This window comes from Carettochelys insculpta, chromosome 15 (genome assembly GCF_033958435.1).
Source record: "Carettochelys insculpta isolate YL-2023 chromosome 15, ASM3395843v1, whole genome shotgun sequence".
NCBI lineage: Eukaryota > Metazoa > Chordata > Testudines > Carettochelyidae > Carettochelys > Carettochelys insculpta.
In genome coordinates, this window is record NC_134151.1 from 16645756 (window position 1) to 16671453 (window position 25698).

Below are 25698 nucleotides of genomic sequence, written 5' to 3' on the forward strand. Positions count from 1 at the left end.
GACTGAGAGAGGTTATTGGAGTGTCTAAGCTAAGTACAAGTCAAGCCAGACAACCTGCAGAAGAGCTCTGTTAAACCTGAAAGCTTGTTCTTCTTTCACCAACAGAAGCTGATCCAGTAAAAGATATTTTCTTACCGACCTTATCTTCAGCCTGACTTCTGAAGTGGAGAGTTGAAAGGCTGGTTTATTCTTCCCTATATCTGCAATCCTTTGTTAATGAAAAAAAACCCACAGATCTTAGAACAGGACCTGCAGTGGTCAAGGCAGGTCCATTCTTTAAGTAGCCTTTAATGACTTAGTCTCTTAAGAAATAAGAGACTGAAGTGGAATATGCCTTGCTCAAAAACGTGAAGTATTTACCTGCATCTGCTGTGCAAACACAGCTCCTTCCTCTTTTGTGTAAGGTCTTTGAGGAGGAGAGGTGCTCTGGACCTGCAAATAGAACCTGGACATTTCGATAATTTGATCAAATCTATGCCTGTTCCATTTTGGGACTGGACATCCAGAACTCCAGATACCGGAGCCCTGATCCAGGACCGTGACTGGCACGCTGAGTTCTGAGGTCCTTGCATAAGCTATTTGTCTTTCTCAGGCTCCACCATCTGTTTGTAGGCACCATCCTGACTTGAGTTTGTGGTATCAGAGAACCAAAGTCCTTTTAGCCTAGTGGGCTATAAGTGGATGTGGATGTGGTGGCAAGCAAAGAAACCTCAGATATGATGCACCTACTTCACATGCAGAAGAAAAGCATCCCTCCCCTGCTGCTGAGCAAACAACGTCCTTTAGGGAAAGCACTGTGCAAATTGTTTAGGCCACAGGCTGTTGGTCATTCTAATCTGCAAAGCCATTTGCTGTAATCAAGATCTCTGTGCATGAATATTAGCCCTTGGATGCAGAGATTCCTTGGGAGTAGTTCTGGACAACTTGTGTTTGCATTTCTGAAGATTATCCACTGGTTACAGCTCTGTTATCATTTGCCTACTTCTTACACTGGTGTAAATTATGTTGCACATGGGTGTGAATAAGCCACCCTGCAAGTTATAGTGACCTAAATGCCAGTGTGGACAGCGGTATCTCAGTGGGAAAGCTGCACCTACTAACATAGCTACTGCTGCTCTTGGAGGCTGGAGTAGTTAAGTTGTGGGGGGAGGGGTTCTGTCCCATCTGGTTAGAACATCTGTTGTAGCAGCTGCTGTCTATGTAGCGTAGCCGTAGCCTGAGTGGTACTTCCACTGCCAGTGGGGTGCTTGAGGGCATTTAAAGCCCAGGACAGATATTTTATCTTCTTTCTACCTTTCCTGAATACCAGAACCCCCCGTACTCAAGGCCCTGGTGAATGGCTCCTGCTTTTGCCCACAAGTCACCCTGTGGCTGTTAATTTCCATGTGAGTGTTGAGCTGGAGAAGAACAGCTCATCTCTGAGCATGTGGTTTGTCTCCTTGCTGGTGTGGTGCACACGGTACAGAGGGGAAACAAGCTAATGGTGAGCAGAGCCGTATTGTCCATAGAAGAAGGTGGGGTGGCCACCCCATGCCCTGCAGTTTTGGTGGCCCCCAGCAACCATCTTCCCCATCCTATGGACAGGACAGGGGGAGGCTTGCCAGGGGCAGGTGGCAGCAATGACAGTCACAGGGGATTGCCTCCCCTCGTCCTCCCCCTCTCATCCACAGTCACCATGCAGCAGTCTGATGTGCGCCTCCTGTCCCGCTGAGCCCTGCTTCTCCAGCCTCTGAGAGAGAAGCAGGCCAGAGGGTAGCATCAGAGCACTGCACTGCAGGGAGGGAGGTCTGTGGGAAGGGACCTTCTGCAGCTGCTGTCTCCCTCCCGCCCTATGTCCCATGTAATCCCCACCCACACTGGCTGGGGATGGGGCCAGTGGTCAGGGTGGGGGAAGGAGTGAGGTAGGAGTGGGGCCTGTGATTTGAAGAGTGGATTACCTGGGTGATTGCCCTGGAGCCTCCACGTCGTCTGGCCCTTGGAATGGCTCTGCATCACCTGTCCACCCATGGCTTCTTCCAAGCCCGAGTGCAGGGAGGTCCATACGGAGAGAGCTTGGAGCTGAAATTTCTGAGGCAGCTGCTCTGAAATAACATAGCACTGCAGTTGGTGGGTGTTGCCTGCACCAGCCCAAGACAGAAGGAGCATGGTAATGAGCGGTGGTCCGACCATATGATGAAGGTCTGGTCCACTAACAAGGTTATTCCTGATGGCGACTTCAGCAGCCCTTTGTTATTTTATTAATCCAGAAGCTCTGGCGCTGCGTGGTCTGACAGAGGCTGGAATGATAATCACAGTAAGTGATTGCTTCCTGCAGCCAGCCCGACAGGGAGAACAAGCACTAAACAGCGCCAATAAATCAGAGGTGGGAGAGCCAGCACCAGATTGGGGCCACAACACAAGACAGAGCGGCTATGAGCTGGATGCACAAAGCTTGTTTTATACAGTGGGCTCGAGAGCTGCTGTACTGGGAGCAGTCAGCAGGTAAAGCCAGAATATTCGAGCTCTCTCCAAAGGAGCAGGAAGGACAGACGCAGACACAGCACTGCACACGTAGAACAGGGAACCAAAACATTTCCTGCTCCCCACTGAACCTCAGCAGCAAACACAGCTAGTTTGTCTTGGCAGCATGTGCCTGCTCTTTCTCCCTTCTTACAGGGTCTCATGTGCTCGTCTGCCTCTGTGGAAACGCTAGGGCTGTACTGCACCCCTCAGGCATAAGCCCTGCTTGTCTGCCCTGCCTTAGCATTGGGGGGCATGTAGGATTTGACAGGCATCTGGCTTTCTACCAGAACACCAGTCAAAAAGGCACCTTGGTGGCGCCTGTCAGCACCGTTCAGTCCAGTCAGCTCCAGGCAGGCTGGGTTGTGGGAGGTGCCTCAGGATGGGGACTCCAATGTGCCAGTCGGGAAGCAGCAACTGGTTCCGGTGACTACAAGGCACAGGGTAGCCAGGGAGGATCTGTGTGCTGCCTCAAGGGCCTGCTTCCACCCCCACACCTCCCATTGGCCACGGTTTTGAGGCAGTGGGTACTCTGGAGCTGGTGTCTATGGATCCGCGCCTTCCTGCATGTTCTGTCCCCGCATTTCCCATTGGCTGCAGTTCCAACCAGTGGGAGCTGTGGAGGCAGTGCTCAGGAACTCTGTGCCATCCCCCTATCTCCGCCCCTACAGCTCCCATTGGTTGTGGTTCCTGGCCAATGGTGCTGTGGATCTGGCATGGGAGTTGCCCTGGCTGTCGCTGCATGTAGGAGCCACAGATATGTCTCTGCGTTATGGGGGGAGGTGGCCTGAGGTGAGCACCACTGGAGCCCCCAGCCCTGAGCCCAAACTTCCCCCTCCTAACACACACTCTTTCCTGAACTCCCTGTCCCTGCTGAGCTATCTTGCACCTAAATGCCCCATCCCTGGCCCTGGCCCTACCCCAGAGTCTGCACACCCCAGCCTGAGCCCAGCCCCCTCCCACACCTTGAACTTTTCATTTCTGGCCCCACACTGGAGCCTCCACCCCTCAACCACAGCCTGTACCCCCTCCCACACCTCAGCTTCCAGTCCTAGCTCAGCAGCCTGGGGCCCACACCCCAAATCCTGCCCTGCAACCCAACCCCCTGCACCAGCCCAGTGAAAATGTGCAAGTGAGAGAAGATGGGGAAGAGCGGCAACAGAAGGAGGGGAGATGGAATGAGTGGGGTGGGGAAGGACAAGGGAGTTTGGTTTTCTGCAAATAGGAAGTCGGCAGCCCTAGCGGTAGGTTGGGTGTAATGTCTCAGGCCAGATTCCAGTGGATGCAAGTGTAGGAAGGGAGGGATCCTAGGGTTTTTGAAGGATGCTGTGATCCTTCTTGCAAGGTGTGGTGCAGAGTGTTGTGGAAGAGGTCGTCTTGGTCGACTTGTACCCTTATCAATGTGGTACAATTCATTCCATTGTTAAATACAATTGGTTTGGCTAAGTACTCTTGTTGGCCACTTGGACCTATTCAGAGGCATCTGAGACATGGACTGCTACCCAGAGAGGTCAAAGCTGTTGCAGTGAAGGATTCTGCTGCAGACAGACAGTAGTGCTGGGGTGTAGGTGTGTGTGCTCCAGGAGCAGGGACTGGCAACTGCCAACTCCAAAACCACAAGTTTCCACCATTTCATCACAAGATGATCTCCCCTAGATGGCAGTGGTCCCAGTAAGGTCAAGTCCCTTTTGGGACAGAGGCCAACATCCCTCCTTTCTACCCCTGCAGACAATGCTGCAGTGGGATCTCAGCACTGAAACTAAAGACCTGGAAATAACTGCAGGGTGATCCCTGTTCTAACAGGGCAGGCACTTAGAGCTGAAATAGAGTTTGGTTAAACCGAGTCTGCAGTGGGAGCAGAACTGTGTTACCTGTTCCTCTGGTTAAACATGGGAGCAGCTTGCAGGATTGTAGCACAGATTTATTTATTTATTTAAATCTGGTATGGACATGGATTCTGTTTTTTCTCGGAGGAGCTCTTAGACCAGCTTCCTTAGGCATGCCCAGGAGCTCTGTCTGCCCTCGTTAGGGTTGTCACAATATTTACCTGTTCACCCCAGCCATGCTTGGACAGGTTAACAAATGAACCATGTCTGTGCATCTGTTTTTAGGACACTTGTATTACAGAATGACGCCATTTAAAAAGTTCTGATTTTTCCGTAGAACTGAGTCTTCTAGTGGAATGAATGATGCTTAGAAATCCTTTCCCCCCTAAATTGGGGGTCGGCGTAAATTGAAAACTAATTAGTAATCGGGGAAAACAAAGTTCTCTATTAGTAGCACATGGATTCCAGGGTGCGTGTTCTGGTTCACAGCATGTTTGCGATGTGAGAAGCACAGAGAACTGAACAGAGCACACCCAACCCCAGATAATGCATCCCTGTTGGCCTACAACAGAAAGTGAAGGGAGCTACCCATGTTATCCCACGGACATTCCTCACATATTTTTGCCCAGGGCCTTGGAGCAGCCAAAGAAACCCGAAGAAACTAGAAAATCCATCTTGGGAGAGGGCTTGGGAGTTCAGTCCGTGCTGCCTGGAAGCCCGTGCAGTGCAGACATTAATGCTATGTCTAGACTACAAAGAAATTGCACACCGCAATTTGTGTATCTTTTCCCTCTTTTCTGTTGGGAGTGGCTTGTCTGAAATTTGGCCCATCTACATGGCGCCAAACTTCAGTAAATCCTCTACTATTGGGACATCCCTTCTTTCTTGTAGAATGAGGCGTACAGGGATGGTGACAGAACACGTCCACTTGTCTGAAGGTGTTCTTGGACACAGCAGACCTTCTCCAGGAAACCTCCGGTATCCCAGAAAAGGGCTTTACTCAAGCCGTAGCCTTAAGAGTAAAGCCCATACTCAAGTACCTCACTATTGTCGCTCAGTGTATCACTTGAAAGAGCTCCTGGGGGCCTGTGTGACAGCCCTGATTGCTGGATCAAGTCAACCCTGCTGTGTGGCCATTGCACAGCGGTGGCAAAACAAGTTTCCCCTTTCCCTGATTAGAAGAACCTCTGCCCTTCCAGGAGTTCTGCATGTATGCTAGTGCCTGCCTTTCCCATTAGTGGGGGCAGGGGAGATGCTGCGAGCTGCTGGGAGCTTATTGCTGTTTCCTGTCTTGTCTGAGCTCTTGTTCTCTTGAAGCGATGGGCTGGGATCTGCTCGGGTTCAAACTGGCTGCTCTTTGCATTCATGCCAAAGACATTACAACAGCAAAGTGAAATTGCAGTGCTCCTTCTCCCTCCCACCCCCACCCATGCAGAGTAGCTAGTGGCGAGACGGAGGAGGTTGAGTTAGGGTTAGCAGACAATGGTGATGGAAAAGGTAATAACTCTCTCTCCCAGTTCTGGCTGGTCAGAGGAAGTGCACATCACTCTGCTGCAAAGCCTGACTGAGATGCATTCACAGCAACGCCATGTGGGCCTCACCTCCCTCCCTTCTCCCCACAGCGCCATCCTGAGCACACTGAGCAGCTCCCAGGGAAGAAGGGGAGCAGCCAATGGTAGGGAGGCTGCTGGGGTTCACCTGGCCTTGTCTTGGACAGTGACACAGCCTGAAAAGCCTAGAAACCGGGAGGTAACTTGGCACCTTGGCACGGATGTTGATTAAGAAACTGGAGGTGGGCAGGGAGCAGCAGCCTGTCTTTCTGTGGCCAAAACGGCACCAGGCAGGTGCTAAGAAGAAATTTGAATATGGCTGTTGATGAGTGTTGGTTTCAGGTTGCCCAGTCTGGCCTCTAAACCAGCTGTCCCATCCCCAGAGGGTGAGGGTAACATTTTCTCACGGGAAAGGCGACCTCTTTGTTCTCTGCCTAGGGCCAAAAAGAGGGTTAATCCCAGATGGTCTGAGAATAGTAGAGAGAGACGGTAGGAGGGATGAGTTGAGCAATGAAGCTTTTGTTGTGTGATTGTGGGAGCAGCAACAAGGGAGGAGGCCTAAGGATATATGACCCTGTGCATTCCTCTTCCACCAGCACAAGTGTGGAACAGGGGAAGTGGTTCTGGAGTGGGGAGGAAGGTGTAGACGTCATATCCAGAGTAAGGAAACAGAGCAAACCGTGTCTTGTGGGGTGGAAGGCGAGCTCGAGCTTTCCCATCATGTTAAGACTTTGGACCAGTGGTTCTCAACCAGGGGTACGTGTAGCCGTGGGGGTACTCAGAGCTCTTCCAGACAGTACATTAACGCAGTGTTTCTCCACCTTTTTATGACTAAAAGTGGATTTAGTGTATGTTCATTTAATTTCTTTGTGTCCTTTTTTGCACAGTCATAAGTACGGTGGCAAGTTCATTGCCTATAGACAATTTCTGCCAACCAAACAGTTACGATTAAGTTGTTTAAACAAATGTGTGTTGCAATGGGAGGGGTGGGTTGGAGGCAGAACAGGCAGAGCAGAGAGGTTGGGTGGAACAGGAGGGGGTGTGGTTTTGCAGGAGCAGGAGGAGAGGGTGGGTGAAGGTGGAGCATGTGGTTAGGTGGGCCAGGGTGAGGTGAGGGTAGAGCAGGAAGGCTCAGGGGCTTGGGGGCAAGGGAGTGGGGCCGGGTGAAGCAGGGCTGATCACTGCTTTGCTAGAGGGAAAGTTAGTGCCTATCTATCGGGTTCTGGCTTAGGAAGGGTTAAAAAGTAGGAATTCCTTGTTGGTGCTTGGTGGTTTGGCTGAGGGCAGTGTCTACAGCCCCCCTCTCCTTCCTATCACCTGTTTCCCTTTAAGGCTGGGACAGGCGAGGCTGAGTGGAGGGCAGGGTCAGAGAGAGTTCCTCTGGAGCTGTGACGTGGGCTCTGCCTTTGCTCAGCAGATTGGAAACACATGTTAACGGGATGAAAGGCTGGTCTCTGAAGGCAGCTGACTGAATACCAGAATCACCCCAGCGCTCCAGGGAGTAAAATTTTACATTTGCAGTAATGAAGTTCTTAAAATGCTGGTAGGCTTGATAGAAAACTCAGCAGACCCTGCCCTGGCTCCGTTTGTCACTGATCCTGGAACTGCCGCGTCAGCTGGCCTTAGACCTTGTTGGAGGGGAGCTTTTTTTTGCCAGTGGACTTTACAGGCAAAGGAAGTGGCTGATTGGCTGCCCTATTCTTCTGGGAGCCCCAGCTTCTCAGGCCAATTCAATAACCCTTGGGCCTGCTGAAACTCACTTTCCAGCAAGAAACTGCAAGCAGCTGGGGAAGGTCCTCTGTATTGCAAAGTTGGCCTTGCACCTGTTGTCATCCTTGGACACAAATGCGTGCGTGTGGAGGCGTGTGTGTCCTACTCCTGCTCTAGGACAGGACTGATATGGCGTGTGCATTTCTTCCTCTGGGCTAGGAGTCACCTGTGGATTGGGAAAAGGGACGGCCACAATGGGAGGGGGATTACTGGCACATGAATTAATAGTAGTGTCTAGAGGCCCCAGTGGGGGATCAGGGTTCCACTGTGCTAAGTGATATGCAACTGTCTGTCCCTGTCAGGTACCGTGTTGCCCTCCTGGAAATACGGTAAGACAAGTAGCAGTTGATGGAGAGGCTGGCAAATTTGCTTAGAGTTGCAGCTGCCCAGGTGTCCCAGGGTATTGGGAACATACTATTTTTGGGCCTGCTGTGGCCTCCTGGGTGTTTTTTTAAATGCTGAAATGGCCTTGACTTTGTTGTACTACTGGAGGATTTGTGTACGGGCCCAATGGCTGAGTTAGCAGGACTCCAAGTTCCTTCGTACAGTTAAAACCATGTAAGAGAAGCTAGAAAGCCAGAGGATGTGTGACTTCACTCTCCTCTTCCTACCCCCGTCCCCACCATGCTGCCAATCCCTTCCGCAACTCTGGGACAAGCAATCCTGATGCCTTATTTCCCACCCCCTTCCCCTCTTTCAGCCTTAATAAAATGCACTCCTGTCATCTGCTCCCATAACCCTGGAGTACACCCCCCTTCTTCCTAGAGTGGTGTCTAGAAAGGTGCTGAGGTCTGGCAGTCAACCATCTGATTCACTCAATATGCTCCCAACCTCTGTCTCTTGTTCCCCGAAGGAATGCCATCAGCCTGAGAATTTGCAGTGCTCCCTCTCCAGGGCTGCGTCCACACTACAAAAATAACTTCAAAGTTGCTTACTTCGAAGTAACCAACTTCAAAGTTGAGTGTCTGCACACACCCTACATCGAAGTTAAACTTCGAAGTAGGGCACTACGCCATTCCGGGGAATGGAGTAAGGACTTTGAAGTTGGGCTCCCTACTTCCAAGTTAACTTTGAAGTAAGGGAAAACTGTGTGTAGACTCTCTGCTGGCTACTTCGAAGTAGTGCCTAACTTCAATGTTAATGTCTAATGTAGACACAGCCCAGGAGTATACAGTAAACATAACACTTCCCTCCCCAGAACCATTCAGTAAATATTTCTGTTCTGTATGTAAGTGGGGGGACCCAGGCTGTAGTTCCATCGTATGACAGTAACACTCTTTCCATTCTACTGGTATCTCAAAAGGACGTTAAGCAGCAGCTACTAGAGCTAGACATATTTAAATCAGCAGGTCCAGGTAATGTGCATCCAAGAGCTTGAAGGTGGCAGAAAAACTCTGTGGATCATTAATGTTGATTTTCAGTAAGTTGTAGAAATCGTTCCAAATGACTGGAAGAAAGCTAGAATTGTGCCAGTATTTAATGGGGTGACTTGTATAATTATAGGCCTGTCAGTCTGACATCGATCACAGGCCAGATAATGGAGCGGGCTGATAGAAGACCTGATTAATAAAGAATTAAAGGAAGGGCATATAATTAACACCAAGCAATATGGGTTTATGGAAAATGGATTCCATCAGATTAGTTGTATTTTTGTAATGAGATTACAAACTTGTTTGGTAAAGGTAATAATGTAGATGGAGTATACGTAGGCTTCTCTAAGGTGTTTCATTTGGTGCTGTGTAACATTTAGATTTAGAAAACTAGATTGCGAGAAAATTAATATGACCCTTATTGAATAATTTAAAAAGGCCCTAACACATAATTATAAATGCCAAACAGCCATGGAGCAAATGTATTTCTAGTGGCATCCTGGTTGGATCAGTTCTCGGCTCTACACTATTTAACATTTTTATCAGTGACCTGGAAGGAAACATAAAATGGTCACTGATAAAAATTAACAAGGTTGGCTGATGACACACAAATTGGGACAGTGGTAAACAATGAAGAAAACAGGTCGCTAATTCAGAGTGGTCTGGATTATTTGGTTAACTGGACATAAGCAAGTCATATGTACTTTCATATGACTAAATGTGTATACCTTGAGGACTGAGGAATGTAGACCATATTTGCAAGATGAGAAGCTTTGTCCTGAGAAGCAGAGGTTCTGAAAAAGATGGGGGGACATTGCGGTGGCTAATCAGGTGAACATGGGCTCCCAATATAATGCTGGGGTCAAAAGGGCTAAGCCTTGGATGCAGAACTGGGAGAATCTCTAGGAGCTGAGAGGTCACTTACCGCTCCACGTGGATCTGGCGTGCCCATTGCTGGAACACGGTATGTACTTCTGGCATCCCCAGTTTAAGCAGGTTGTTCGTATATTGGAGAAGTTCAGATAAGAGCCACGCAGATGACTAAGGGATTAGAGAGCTGCCTGATGGTTGAGGCTGTGAGTCTGTTACGGATTCCTTGATTTTCCATGAGCTCTGTGACTTCTGCAGCAGCCGGGGCCTCTGGCCTGAGGAGCACCTGAGCAGCTTGGGCAGCCTCTGCGCTGGTGCATTCTCAGGCTACCATGGCTCTCCCTCTCCAGCAGCAGGGCGTATCTTGGGCCACTGTGGTCCTCACTGCCACCCCGGGCGCAATGGAGGTCGCGAGCCATGCATCGTGGCCCCAAAGTACCTGTGGCATCCCTGGACTGCCTGTCCAGTACCCTGAGTGCTCCCCTGTCCCCTCCAAGCAGGATCACCCTCTGACCCAGAGCACCTACAGCATCTACGGTTGCCAACTCTGACAGAAGGTGTTTTTTACCCAATACGAGGTAATGTCGTCATCTTAAAATATCCAATTAAAATCTTCAGAATTGCTCTCCGTGGTCACTGGGAGAGAGATACTAATTTCAGAAGACTCCAGGCCAATCCTGGAGAGTGGGCAACCAGGGTGGCAAGATTTAGGTAGGGCTACATGGTACAATAAGTGAACAGGTCACAGACTGTGAATTTGTTTCCTGGCAGGACTTGTCCATGACTTTTACTAAAAATACCCATGACTAAAACATAGCCTTACGTAAAATGTTGTACTCAAGGAGCTGAAATCTATTTAGTTTAAGAAAGAGATGATTACAGGTGATTTGATAACGAGCTATAAGTACCTACACAGGGAAAAATATTTAATAATGGGTTCTTCAGTCTAGCAGAGAGCTGCATAGCATGATCTAATGGCTGGAATTTGGAATTCGTCAAATTCATATGAGAAGTAAGGTGTACATTATTAACAGTAAGAATAATTAACTATTGGAACAACTTACTGAGGGTTATGGTGGATTGTCCTTTACTGGTAATTTATTCATTTGAAATGGGATGCTTTTTCCCCTCCATGATCAGTTCTAGGAGCTATCTGGGGAAAGTTATGTGGCCAGTGTTACAAAGGAGGTCACATGTAGAATCCATGAGCCTCCATCTGTTTTCACAACAGGGTTGTGTTTGGCAAGAGTATTGGGTCACTGCTGACCTATAAGCTGGACCCCCACTGTTGGAAAGATCTTGGTCAGAGCATACTAGTTTCTGTCCCATTCTTTCAAGCCACCATGTCAGAGCTGTGGCTCCCTGGCCTGGCCACTAGGGAGGACAGGTGGGGAACCGTTCAAGACCTGAACTTCACTGTGTTAGAAGACCCCTGGAAAGGGATGCACATCAGTGGGAAAACCAGCCTGTTAGGAAGGTTGATCATGAGAGGTGACTTGCATAAGATCATGTGGTGAGTCAGTAGCAAAATCGGGAACAGAACCCAGGACACCGTCTTGAGTCTTCTGCTCTAACCACTAAACCACACTGGTAGCTCAACTTCAGATGTCTCAGTGTGTCCCCTTTCTTTGCTGATCTCCCCCTTTTCTCTCCTTTTCAGGGAACCCATTGGAAAGAAGAAGTCAGGTAAGGACAATTTTCTTCCTTTGTTTTGGTGGTGGTGTTGTAGTAACCCTGCCGTGCAGCACACGTTTTGGAGGGTGAGGGAAAGAGTGCATGACACTAGCTTGTACAGATCCATTGATCAGCTGCTGCACCAATAAATGGAGAGGGATTGGCCATCATCATCTTAAGGGCACCACCTGGAGCCGCAGAAGTGAAGTGAGTCTCTCTGCTGGGATGCTTCCCTTCCTCAGCTCCCTAACCAGGTTACTGCCTCACTCCGGATGCGGGTGGGAGAGATTAGGAAAGGGGTGAATGTGAGCAAAGCATTCATTTCCCAGCAGCCTGTCCATCTGTTTCATTGCAAATTGTTGTAAGCTCCAATTCTAGGCTCCTCTCTGTCTCCTGCATGGTTCGAAATTGATTAGGGGCCTCCAGAGATAATAGACCTCCCCTGTTCTTCCAGAGCATATGCCTGTTCGGGGCAGAAGAAGTCCTTGAGCATCATAGGGACAGTGGAAGAAAGCTCCGCAGACCTCAGCATGGGGATGTGCTGGGGAAGTTGGGGTGAGGGTACGGAGAAGGGGAACAGCTGGAACATGTTCTTCACCTATTCTGGACAAGAGTATTGTTTGTTGTTAATCTGACCATTCCCACCATCCACTCCATGTTCATTTCCCCCTTACCTCACGCTTTCTTTCTCCATCATTTTGTTCCTTCATCAGGGTTTATCCAGAGAACGGCTTCTTTCCTTCAGAGAGGTAGTAACAGCCACTCCCTGCTTGGGCCTTGCTCTTGCTTTGCCTTTCCGCTGGGTGACCCCGGCTGTTTCTGTGTGGGGGAAATTGGGGACCCTTGCAAGAAGCTGTCTCACTCCCTGCAGCTCTGTTTGGTTGCTGGTTGACTAGAGGATTGGTGAGGGACTGAGAAAAGAATGGCCTGCTGGGTTTGGTGATTGCCCGCTCGGGATGTACCAGGCCTGACAAGAGTCTCCTGCTGAACACTGAGCCCTAACGTCTGAGCAGCTCAGTGCAGTGTGTGCTGATGAGAGGGATTACCCTATAGTTCTTCAGGCAGAGGACAGAAGCTTTGTTTTGGGCTGGAAATATGGGGCTGCAGGACTGGACTGAGGCTGGAGCAACCATGGGAAAAAATGATGGTGCCGAGCACCCACCACAGCTTTCCTATCACTCCTCCCTCCTCCCCCCAGTAACTCCTGCCTGGGGAAAGGAGTGGAGCAGGGGCACTGAAGGGAGGGGGCAGAACTGGGTTGGAAGAGGTGGAGTGGAGCAGGAGATGGGATGGGGTGAGGTGGGCCCTTGGGGGAGGGGTGTGACAGGGTAGGGCCTGGGGCAGTGCCAGGGCTGAGCATCTTCCAGCACATTAGAAAATTGGCTGCTGTGTGCCAGTCAATCCCTACTCCTGGGGAACTGGCCTGGGCATGTGATATATCAGGTGAGCTGACAGAAGTTCACTGTGGATTGGCACTTTCTGCCCCCACCCCCATCCAAGGCCCTGGAGAACCATAGCGAGATTACTCAGCGGGGGTGGCAGAGCTGTGTCTTCATCCCAGGCCTCCTCACAGGAGCAGAGGAGGAAATATACCCCTGGGAAAGATCCAGATTCTTTCTTCAGGAGAGCGTCTGAGTTTTTGTCTAGGGTTCCAGGAAACTTAGGAAGTCTTCAATTGGCGAGCGACTGAACCAAGTTTCCTCTCCACCAACACAGGTTGGATGGGAATCTTTGACTATCTCAGTGTCCTAAGCAGCATAAACTGGGCTCACAGGTAGATGCATTGGATTAATTTTCAGGGGAAAAGAAAACATGCAAGGGAGAACAGCAAACAGTACAGCTACGCAAAAGCTGGGAGTGTGTGTCTCATCTTGGGTACGCAGTCAAGATAGCTCTGCCCAATGAGCATACTGAAAATAAGTATAACTGTAGAGTCATGGGGAGAAGCTTGGGGTAGTCACCCAAGCATAATATACCCTTGATTCTGGGCGTTGGTGTTTTGCACCTGTCGTTCCTTTTCTGCCTCTTGGTACTTGTGCAGCTCGTGCCCTTTTGGAATATTCACAGCATCAGTTCAGCTGAAGAAAGCTTCTGAAAGCCTGTTGAGAACTTTCCAGTCAATTGTTGTCCTGCCCCATGGAAGCAGAGGGAATGATGACACCCCCCTGCCCTGAGAGGACAAGGCTTGCTTTGTTCTCAGCTCACATAATGTTGTGTTCGATATATTATTGCCTGGCCGGATTTTAGCTACGTAACATTGCTGCGTGAGTAATGGTTTCTCGTTTCCCTGGCTCTCATTGCCACAAGGCAGTTCTCCCTAAACCAAGCCCTACAGCACGGCTTATACAAATTCTCAAGTGCCAACAGAAGAAGCTCTTTATTGTCAGGCCTTGCCTGATTCTCCTGTGCCCAAACAATGCAAGGTGCACAAACTTTGTGCAGAGATTAGATTAGGCTGTGGTGCAAGCGTAGCTGATTCTGTGAGTGGCAGATATGGAAGCTGAGAAGATACACACTGGTTGGAAACAAGTGTAGCCTGAAACTGTGGTTTTCTCTTTTGATTTCCCCCGCCCCTTTTTAGCTGAAGTAGAACTGATAATCCTCTCAAGCTTGCAAAATCCTTTTGCAGGACTGAGAGAGATCTGCTCGGCAACTAATTGAGTGAGGAGTTGATATTGGGCAAGAGGAACTGTTTGGTTTTGGGGTGTATCTGCACAGCATCTGGAAGTGGGCAGTCAAAGCAGCCACCCTATCAGAGCAGCCAGTAGCTTTTCAGCAAGCTGCATTAGCAGTTTTGCTCCCCCTTCCGACTCCTACAAACCCACCAGCAGGGCAGGTATATAGGCAATGCTGTTATGGTCCATGAATTAGACGGTGGTCTTACAGTCATCATTAACCTCTTGAATGCTACTTGCTGTGCATCATCGGAATGGGAAGCCAGTGACTATTTGTTGTGGCAGCTGCTGGGTCATGGCCAAACAGTGATGCAACAGGATAAATCTGATTGCCCCCATGTGGATGTAATCCCATCACCATTTCTGAAGGCTGGAGGGCTCCTAGGTAATGTACTGGAACAAACAGGGGAAAGATGCTTCTGTAACTGTACCTTTAATGCCCAGATATGCCTCATGGTAAGGTTCTTTTTGCAGACCTTTCTTGGTACTCCACATCTTCTGGCAGGGGATGGGTCTTTCCTTTGTCTCTGTTTTAAGGGATTGCTTAAAGCAGTGGTGGGCATCTTGCAGTCTGTGGGTTGCATGCAGCTTGTCAAGGTAAGCTGCTGGCGGGCGGCTGGGCAGTTTGTTTACCTTGCAGCCCTAGGTGTGACTGCCTGCAATGCCCATTGGCTGCAATTTATCACTCCAGGCCAATGGGAGGCGCAGGAAGTGGTGGCTTCAGGCAGCTGTATCTGCGGATGCAAGGTAAACAACCAATCTGACAGCCTGCAAGTAGCTTACCTTGATGAGCCACATGTGTGCTGTAGGTTGCCTATCACTGGTTTGCTCTTCAGATCCATTAGCTCTTGCTGACTCTCCCTTTCCTACGCTGATCCTGACTCCAGACAGGGAACACAGCAAGAAGGAAAGGTGTTGCTTTAATGCACACTTTTCCTAAGTGAGTAACAAGCTGCTGGTGATAAATTCTCCTGAGTAGAATTGTTTTCCAATTGCATATTCCTCGGAGGGTAGTCAAAAGGTGTCAGCTGCTCTTTAAAGTAACATTAAGAACCACTCCAGCGCAGGAATAATCCTTGTTTGTAAATTGGATTTTCATGGATATAAACAAATGTGCTGTAAAATGGCCGTGGGTGATGTGCTGAATCCCGTTAGCCTTGTTGGATGAAAAATGAAAAAAGTGAGTCGCAAATCAATGAGAGACCCCTTTGAAAATCTGTTTGAAGGCCCATGTGCTTCTGGGGCACCCGGCGGGTGCCTAAGTCTGATTACCCCTCATTTGTTAGGGTTTAAAGCTAACTGTTTTACAAACCCCTAACGCTCATTTTTAAAACTTCCAATAAAAATATTTAAACAAATTCACATTAACCTGTAAGTTATGTACAACCCTTACAGTGAAGCACTGGGCTAGCTAGTGACTGAGAATTGGAAAGTGAAATAGCCTTTGTACATGTTTTACATGTAGAATACATATACCTGCACATGCACACACAAGGTGGAACTCATCTGACAGATTCTCAGCGGGTTAGCAATGTAGACATTGGCATATGGATGTGGGTTTTCTTTCTCAATTATTCTTACCCTGGTCGTGTATCTTTCATTGGCTACGTCTACACGTGAAGACAACATCGAAATAGCTTATTTCGATGTAGAAACATCGAAATAGGCTATTTCGATGAATAACGTCTACACGTCCTCCAGGGCTGGCAACGTCGACGTTCAACTTCGACGTTGTGCGGCACCACATCGAAATAGGCGCTGCGAGGGTACGTCTACACGCCAAAGTAGCACACATCTAAATAAGGGTGCCAGGCACAGCTGCAGACAGGGTCACAGGGCGGACTCAACAGCAAGCCGCTCCCTTAAAGGGCCCCTCCCACACACAATTGCACTAAACAACACAAGATACACAGAGCCAACAACTGGTTGCAGACCCTGTGCCTGCAGCATGGATCCCCAGCTGCCGCAGCAGCAGCCAGAAGCCCTGGGCTAAGGGCTGCTGCCCACGGTGACCATAGAGCCCCGCAGGGGCTGGAGAGAGAGCATCTCTCAACCCCCCAGCTGATGGCCGCCATGGAGGACCCAGCAATTTCGACGTTGCGGGACGCAGATCGTCTACACGGTCCCTACTTCGATGTTGAACGTCGAAGTAGGGCGCTATTCCGATCCCCTCATGAGGTTAGCAACTTCGATGTCTCGCTGCCTAACGTCGAAGTTAACTTCGAAATAGCGCCCGACGCGTGTAGCCGCGACGGGCGCTATTTCGAAGTTAGTGCTGCTACTTCGAAGTAGCGTGCACGTGTAGACACAGCTATTGTGCTCTATGTTGTTGTATTTTGAAACTGCCTTGAGATCCTAGCCAGGATCAGGGCTAGTGCTGTTCAACAGGAAGAGAAAGTCACTGCATCAGGAGCCTCCATCACAATAGGCAAAACAGAGACAAAGAGCAACAGAGAGGAAGAAGAAGCCAAGCCTTGGCGTGTCTGCAGTGGAGACTTTTCAAGGCTGTTGATAAATGGCAATTCCGTGTGATTTTTTTTTTTTCCCCCATTTCTAGCCCTGATGAAGTTGCTGAAGAAATAAGAGGAACTTCAAAGAGGGGCTGTACCTTCAGCATCTCTAATGTGCAAGAGGAGGAAGAACTCACCACTGGAATAGCCATGGCATTGATAGACTCATAGATATTTAAAGTTGGAAGGAAGCTCTGTGACCATTTAGTCTAATCTACACAGCGTGGGCCAGAGAACTGATCGAATGACATTTGCACACAGAGAAGCTAGAGGTTTTTTTCAGGAGAGCCGGGAAAAGAGTTTTACAAAAATGCCTGTTTTTCCCTTCGTGTTTCCTCTTTCTGTTTGGAGGTGGAAGTGTCAAAACGCAATGCAATAGAGTCTGTTCTCAGTTATGACATCTCAGGGCCACACTGGGGATGGGCTGGGACTCTCTCTAGCAAATCGGTTCCCATGAAACTTGCAGGCTGCATTGGCAGGCCTCAGTGGCTCAGGTGAGTATCCAAACTTCCAGCTGAACTAACCTGCCAGAGCTTTTGAGGTTGATTTTTTCACACTTATACAGTAAATGGTGCTGTGCCTGGTTGTTGGTGGCCTGTCATTGGAGTGGACTTACCCATTTAGCAGTTCCTAAAATGGTAGCTGGTTTGCTGTGTGTTTGCATCCTGTGCTGAACATAGTTGGGACTTGAGCTAGGTGAAGACAACAGGCAGTCCCCTACAAGAGGCAGCTTCTGCCTGGCGCACATGAGAGGAGTTGTACTTATTTTCCTTAGAATTCATCTTCATGGCTTGTCTTTAAATGTGAGCGTCACAAGTCTGACTGAAAGTTTCAGAGAGGTAGCCGTGTTAGTCTGTATCTGCCAAAACAACAAGGAGTCCCATGGCACCTTAAAGACAAACATATTTATTTGAGTATAAGCTTTTGTGTGCAAAGACCTGCTTCATCAGATGCATGATGAAGTGGGCCTTTGCTCATGAAAGCTTATGCCCGAAGTAGCATGATCCAAAGACTTCACTGGGCTCTGGATGAGGGTGCACTGACCCACTGAGCACTCACTCACTGAACCCCAAGCTTGCAGCCGTAAATGCATCAGAGGCTGTTTATGCAACACTTGGAAAGTCTCTTTGCTTCTGGTTACAGTTATTTGGCCCACTGCTCTTTTGCAAAAAAAGTTTACCTTAATCTTTTGCCTCAGGCTTACACTTCTGGGTGCTGCTCCCCCATCTTAAGCCATAGATCTACTGCAAGGTTATTTCTTTCTGAGACCTAAGCTTAGCCATAAATAAGATGTTTTATTTTTGTGGTTGTGGATAATTACCCCAAGAGAAACAGCTGCTAGAATTAACTCCTACCTCTTCCGCCAGTAGCTGTTTACTGTGCTCTATTCCTGGTTTAAGAGGTATGGTGCAGGTGCCAGAACTGCCTCTTGAAGCTGCAAATAGCCCCAGAACAACAGATGTCTGGGGAAACAATATTCTTCCCTCTCCTGTGTGTTTGTCCTCATTGGGTGGGTACATCTCCCATTCAGTTTAAAGCAGGAACCCTTCAAAGGGGCAGTCAGAGTAGGAGACGTCCTGGAGACACAACGCAAAACATTCAAGTTCACTTTGGAGGCTTATTTTTAACTCCCTGCAGCAATTGCCTCCCATTTTTGGTGTGGAGGAAGCTCTACTTAACGGTAACTGAACTTCCACTCTGCCCTGCTCGCCTGGAACACTGCAGAGAGCTGTTTATAGCATGACACATGGAACACCTTTTGTGCCTTTGAATAGGACTTTACTAAAAATACATCTTCCATTTAAACTTTTACTGTGACTTCCCAGTGCAAGCTTTGCATGTTCAGAACCTGGCACAGAGAAGTGGCTCACCTGGTGATCATAGTCCCCTCCACCCTCCTCGCAAAAACTGGGATACACTACACTTAATAGACCTTCACCATCTCCACCTTCACCCCACCCCATCTTAGCCCATCGCAGGATTCTTCCCTACAGCATGTTCTCTCTAAAGGGTAGTCTCCAAGCTCCAAATTGTGTTTTATTTGTTTCAGATGATGTGTTTCCCATCACTTCCTTTGGGAGGTAATTTCAGTTGAATTCCTGGTCTCGCAAAGGGGAAGACCTGTTATACAGCCTGAATATTTTGGTGGCATTTTATCCCAGTCCCTGTTAAGGTCCTAATTGTGACCTTAAGTCCTTTTCCTCATGGGATTACAATGCCCTCTTGAGATTTCAGGTGGTCCTCCCTAGCTCCTTGTAATGTCATAGTTGCTCTGCTGAGGCACTGGGCAGCTAGGAGTTACGCCTGTGGAAGAATCATTCATCTGAGACTTACGGACATGAGCTGGGCCATATGCATAGTCCCTCAGCAAACTGAATCTACATTCTATGACAAGACCACTGCTTTTAGCAACAGTGCAGCTATAATAAATACTTACATGGCAGAGTTCCCATTCCCTGACTCTCGGCAAATATTAGTTAACCCTCACCTCATCCTGGAGAGATAGGAAGTATTATCTTACAGGTGGGGAAGCTGAGACACAGAGAGGTTAACTGATTTGTCTGAGGCTGCAAAATGAGTTTCTGGCAGAACCAGGAGTAGCATTCAGGAGCTCTGAGCTTGGCTCCTTTTTTCAGGTCTCTCAACCACAGTGTGTCACTCATTATAACTGTCTCCACTGGAACAACACACAGGCAAATGGCAGTGCCATTTATGTGGGGCAGGGGGGATTTTATCTGTAAAAGGACACGCTGAGTTAGTAGAAAACTCCATTTCCGAAATGCATCTGATTTTGCACCAAGCCTGCATTCTGCAGAAGCAAATCTATGCTGGCCATAAATACCAAGCAATGGCAATGGATCTGTATCCGTTTTAAGAGCATTTTAATAAATGAAAAAGTGTTTAAAAAATTCAATAGAGCCCTGCGCTCTCTTGCCACTTGTAGTTACATTTTTTTTGCTCACATGAGGCATTCCAGCCTCCATCTGCTGGACAGACTCAAACGTCTTAGTTTATACTGCCCCCTAGAGGCTGAGACTATTCTGAGCAAGACCAAACTGTCCCCATTTGTTTTTCTGCAAGGGGTGGGCATGGCAGATTTGGGTTTTAATTCTTTTGGTGGTAACTTTTATTAATATTTCATTCTATAGGGCTATGTTTACACTGCAGAGCTATTTCGAGATACTTCGGTATCACAAAATAGCTACTCCATGTCTGTGAAACATGCCCAGTATTTTGAAATAGTTTTTGAAATACCAGGCATGCCCTTTTGGCATCCCTCTACACCTTGTTACAGGAAGAGTAAGGGATGCCTCAAAATAGCGGAGTATCTTGACATTTGGTGCTGTGTGGACAGTGCCAATGCCGAAATAGCCTATTTTGTAATTAACTCGACTAGGATACGCAAATTGTGTATCTTATTTTGAGTTAAGGGCTCAGTGTAAACGTCGCTTAGCTGTCAGGCGTTTTCTCACCATCATGACCGTTGTGCTCTCTCTTTTGCCTGCCTGTATTTGTCCTATGTCCAAGAGGGCAGGAAGACGCTTTGCAACATGTGTGAGCCGACACGTGCTAAACTGCAAGGCCAGCTGAATTTTCTCCTTTTTTAAAAAATTCCTGTTTGCTTAAACTTCGTCCTCCAGAAGTGCAAGCTCAGAACTCTTGTGGTGCCAGATGTAGTTACCACAGGAAATAACTTCACATATTTTACTTTGGCCAAAGGCCACAAAGGACAGCAGCAGAGACCCTGCCTCAGGGTCCACTCTATCTGTACTCTGACAACATGCAGGGCATTAGTAGTAGTTCAATGTCTCCTGCAGGCCTTGCATTCCCTAGGCGTACTGATCACACTTGGCAGCATTTTCCCTGTCCAGCATGGAGAGTTGAAACTCAGACTGAGTTTTCATTTGAACCACAGAAGTGCTTGGCATTTTATGGACATGCAAGGCAACAGGGTCCCTGCCCATGAAGTTTTGCTTTAAGGGAATGATCCTACAAGTCTTCAATGAGTGAGTCCTCTGGCAGTTATGTGCAGAGAGGGTTGACTAATCAGGCCCTAAAGGAAAGAGCTGCTCGCACATGACATCACAAAGGGGAAACAACGGGAAATGAGCTGATGGGATGGACAGAATGAGACACAGAGGAGTGGGAATACTTTTTCTCCTTTCTTTTTCTCTGCCACTGAGTTGCCGTCACTGCATTGTCTTCCATTATTTATGTATCTCTTAAATAAGGATCTACCACATGCACAGGGCAGAACTGGGCAGTGGGAACTGGCGGTGAAAAGCGAACAAGGAGACTCAATCTGTGGAGGGATTTTATGTGGGGGAGGCACGAAGCTGTCTCAGAAATGTAAAAGGTTAGACAGCAAAGCAAAATAAGGGGGAAGTCTGGTTTGTCTTGTGGATGCTTATGAAGCTATAATATCCAAAACCCTAGGTCAAGACTTTTCAAAGTGAGTTGTGAGTTTGGATAGCCAACCTCTGGCACTTTTAGGGGGCCTCATTTTCAGAGGAGAGTTGCTCATACGCTCTGAAAAATGAGCCTTTTGGCAAATATCTCAGCTCTCCACTTCCCCCCCGAATTACTAGTCAATTTTGAAAATCTTGGCCTGTAGGTGTGCAGAACTGGACAGGGTGCCCCATCAGAAGAGTCTCTCCTGGGATACTTTGGCATTTCTACTTGGACAGGCAGCAGCAGTGAGAAAATAACCAGATTTTTAAGTTGCTTTATTCTCTTTTGCTTTGCCCAACTTTTAAGAAGCTTGGGTTGAGTTTCAGGGTGATTCGCAGTTCATTGGAACCAGTTTTTCTGTCCATCACAAATCCGTCCACCAGTTAAAGCCTGCCTTATTGTTTTCCTGCAAAGACATTCCTACCGGAGACCAGGCAACTATTTACTTCTGTGGTGGTGGGACTGCTTGTGCACCTCTGGAGAGCAGGCAGGAGGTGGTGAGCAGGTTCAGAGGCCTCACTTGGCTGCATGGATCTCACCTGGCCACTCATTTTCTCCTCCTCTGCACTCTGACTGTTTGATTCACTTTTTCACGCTGGGGTCCAAATGAGGACCTGCTCCTGTAGCTTCTTGCAGGGCAGCGGTAGCTATGGAGCAGGTGGGTGATATGAGCTGTCATGAGCCACTGGTGACTGGGTGCACAGAGTGTGTTTTATTCCCCATGTATAGGCGGTGACTTGGCATCGGTAGATCCCCTGGTCCTGGAGCAGTATGTGGTGGTGGCAGATTACCAGAAGCAGGAGAGTTCTGAGATCAGCTTGTGCGTGGGTCAGGTGGTGGATATCATTGAGAAGAATGAATCAGGTAAGGGGAGCCCAAGTGTCTGTGGACCAAACACATGGCCTTAAAAATGCTTCAATCCATCCCATCCTAGCAGAGCATCTGCCCACGCCACTGTGGGTGATAGTCCCATAATACTGTAGTGAAAGTAAAAATAACTTGATACAACTGGCCTCTAGACACCTCCAAGACATCTCCTAAGGATGCCCTCTCAACTTGCCCATGTCAGTAGCGATTGCTAGTGTTGCCATCTGATGACTATTGGGGACATATAAGAAATGGTTGCTCCTGGTGGATGTAGTCAAGGTTCAGACCCCTAAAATATGAGCCAGATTATCCACAGTGCTGAGCACCGAGCAGGTTCAGTTGACCTCTGTTGGAATTGTGGGTGCTCAGCACATCTGAGAATTGTGCTACTTACTTTTCATCTTGGAAGAGAGATGGAAGATGGGGGAGATTCCAGAAGACTGAAAAAGGACAAATATAGTGCCCATCTGTAAAAAGGGAAATAAGGACAATCCAGGAAACTGCAAACCAGTCATCTGAACTTCTGTGCCAGGAATGGAAATAGAGCAAATAATTACAATCTTCTTACATCTGGAAGTTAACAAGGTGATAAGTAACAGTCAGCATGGGTTTGTCAAAACAAATCATGTAAAGTGAACCAGATAGCTTTCTTTGATAGGACAACAAACCTTGTGGATAAGGGGGAAGTGGTAGATATGGTATATCTAGACTTTAGTAAAGCATTTGAGACAGTTCTGCGTGAACTTCTTATTGATAAATTAGGGAGATACAACATAGATGTGACTACTATAAGGTGGGTGCATAACTGGTTGGATAACTGTTGTCAGAGAGCTATCCATGGTTCACAGTCATGCTGGAAGAGCATGAACAAGTGGTGTCCTACAAGTATCAGTTTGTGGACCAGTTTTGTTCAGTATATTTGTAAAGAATTTAGATAATGATGTGAGTACGCTTATAAAGTTTGCAGATGGTACCAAGCTGGGAGATATTGCAGGTGTTTTAGAGGATAGGGTTATGATTCAAAATGCTCTGGACAAACTGGAGAAATGGTCTGAGCTTAGTAGTATGAAGTTCAATATGGACAAATGCAAAGTACTCCACTTAGGAAAGAATAATCAGTTTCACACATACAAAATGGAAAGTGACTGACGAGGAACCAGTACTGCAAAAACGGATCTAGAGGTCATAGTGGTCAAGCTACATATGAAGAAGTGAGTCTTGTCCACAAAACATCATTACCTAATAAATGTGTTAGTTTTTGAGGTGCTACAGGACTGCTTGTTGTTTGTGAAGCTAAATAAGAGTCAGCGGTGTAAGACAATTGCAGAAAAAAGGAAATATGATTCTGGGATGCATTAACAATAGTGTCATAAGCAAGACACAAGAAGTGATTCTTCCATTCTACTCTGCACTGAGTAGTTCTCAACTGGAGTATGGCGGTGTCCAGTTCTGGGTAACACATTTTAAGAGAGAAGTGGAGAAATTTGAGAAGGTCCAAAGAAGAGCAACTAAAATAATTAAAGGTCTTGAAAACATGACCTATGAGGGACAACTGGAAGAACTAGGTTTGCTTAGCTTGGGAAAAAGAGGGCTGAGAGGGCACATGATAGCAGCTTTCAAGTACCTAAAAGGTTGTTTCAAGGAGGAGGGAGAAAAAAAATATTCTCTTTAACCTTCTACAGTAGGACGAGAAGCAGAGGGCTTACACTGCAAGGGAGCAATGCCATCCAATGCATCTCCACCAGTCCAAGTGTATTTCACTAGTATCTCTCCATCTCCTTTTGAAGTAGCTCTGACTTTCCAGTTGCGCAAAGTGTTCGGCTATTCCACATTCCAATTGATAGTATATGGGTTAGTTGTAACTTTCTTTCAGTAGCCAACTTACTGATCCTACCCTGATCACTTGATTGGTATCATGGACCTTGTTTATCTGGGTGACATCTGAGCCAGCATTTGTCATACTGGTATCAGATTTCATTCATATTGTTGTTTTACGATCAGTGCATGGAAACGCATCTGACCAACCTTCCTCCTTTATCCAGGCTTGGGACAGGCTAAGGAACAAAGTTGAGCATCTTGAAAACATGTGTATGTAGCAGCATATTGTACAGATGTGAGACATGGGTGATATTAAAATATTCAAAGAGAAGGATATTGGCGTTGGAGGGGAGTTATAGAAAGACTGTGAGAATAGGACAGATGCAGAAGGTCACCAACGAGGAATTATGTAGGAAGATGCAGCCAAAAGAGAACCTGCTGCAGAAGGTTATACGACTCAAGTTACAGCCGTTTGGACTTATCTGCTGAATGAACGATGAATGAGAAGTCAAGACCCTGGTATTCGGCACAATGGACTATTCAAATAGGAGAGGCAGACCCCACAGAGGATGGATAGATGATGTAGTAGATTGGTGCGGAGCTAGTCTACAGAACTTAAGTCACTCTGCACTGGATAGGGAATAGTGGAAAGAAATAGCAAGGGAGGCATCAGACATCAATGGGTGCTAAGCCTATCATTGGCATTGATGATGATGATGATGAAGGGAGGTTTAGGCTGGACATTAGTAAGAGCTTCCTAACTGTCAGAGTGGTTAAGCACTGCAACAAATTACCTAGGGGGATTGTGGAATCTCCATCATTAGAGGTATTTTAAGAGCTGGTTAAATAATCACCTGTCCGTCATGATTTAGATGGTGCTTGGTCCTGCCAAGAGTGCAGGGGACTGGCCTCGATAAGCTTTTGAAGTTCCTTCCACTTCTAGTATTCTATGATTTAGGAGCCTAACCGTGCATTTAACCGTCTAACTTCAGGCTCCTGTTTCCAAATATATTGGCCCGTGTGTAAGCATGACAAAATATCACCTTCAGGGACTTGTTGATGACCTCATCTGAAAAGGACAGGGGTGGAATGAGGAATGAAGTGCTAGTCCAGAAAGGTGATCAGCACAGGAGGAGCTCCAGTGAAGTCAATAGAACAGCCAACCTACTTCAAGTGAACCATGTACTTAGTTACTTTTGAAGAGACAGTGTTAGTGGTTTACGCGCAGTTTTGGGGATTTGTTTAGAGAGAATTAACCTATAGATCAATAGAAATTACTTCACAAATTTAACAAACAAATCAGAAAGTAGCTTTGTTTGATTTTTAATATTCTAGAAACTCAAACAAGAGAAGCTTAATTGTATTAGCTTCTAATTTTTAGAACCGGAAAGATGACATTGCAGCAAAAGTTAAACTAATGATGACAATCGAATTTTTTACAAACACACACACACACACACACACACACACACACACACACACACACACACACACACACAGAATTATACACTGCTTTTCATTTAGAAGGCTGTACATGAGCAACTGCAGATTTTTCTTTCAAATATTCTTCACAGATTTGGCTTTACAAACAATGTTTAGTTTTTAGATTATTTCCTGAACAAGTGGTTGTGTGTTTGATAATAGAGTGGGGATTGATTCATTTTGATTAGACATACTAAGTCACTTGGTCCTGTTTGTGATCTCTGGATATTTAGGTTTCTTGTAAGAATACTCATCTTTGAGTTCTGAATTTGCTCTCCTCAGATTGTTTTAAATTGGTCTGTTTTCATGAATATTTTCGTGTTGGGAGCCACTGG

At 47.4% G+C, this 25698-nt stretch overlaps 1 protein-coding gene across 2 annotated transcripts in view; it reads left to right on the plus strand.

The window, feature by feature from the left end:
• Positions 1-25698, plus strand: part of SH3PXD2B (SH3 and PX domains 2B) — a 139038-nt gene that overhangs the window by 91062 nt on the left and 22278 nt on the right. The window contains exons 6-8 of one of the 2 annotated variants that reach the window (XM_075009955.1): positions 11546-11571; positions 12273-12308; positions 21926-22060. In XM_075009955.1, the coding sequence (XP_074866056.1) occupies positions 11546-11571; positions 12273-12308; positions 21926-22060 (197 nt within the window). The remainder of the gene's footprint in view (positions 1-11545; positions 11572-12272; positions 12309-21925; positions 22061-25698) is intronic. The other variant, XM_075009956.1, reaches the window with a different exon arrangement.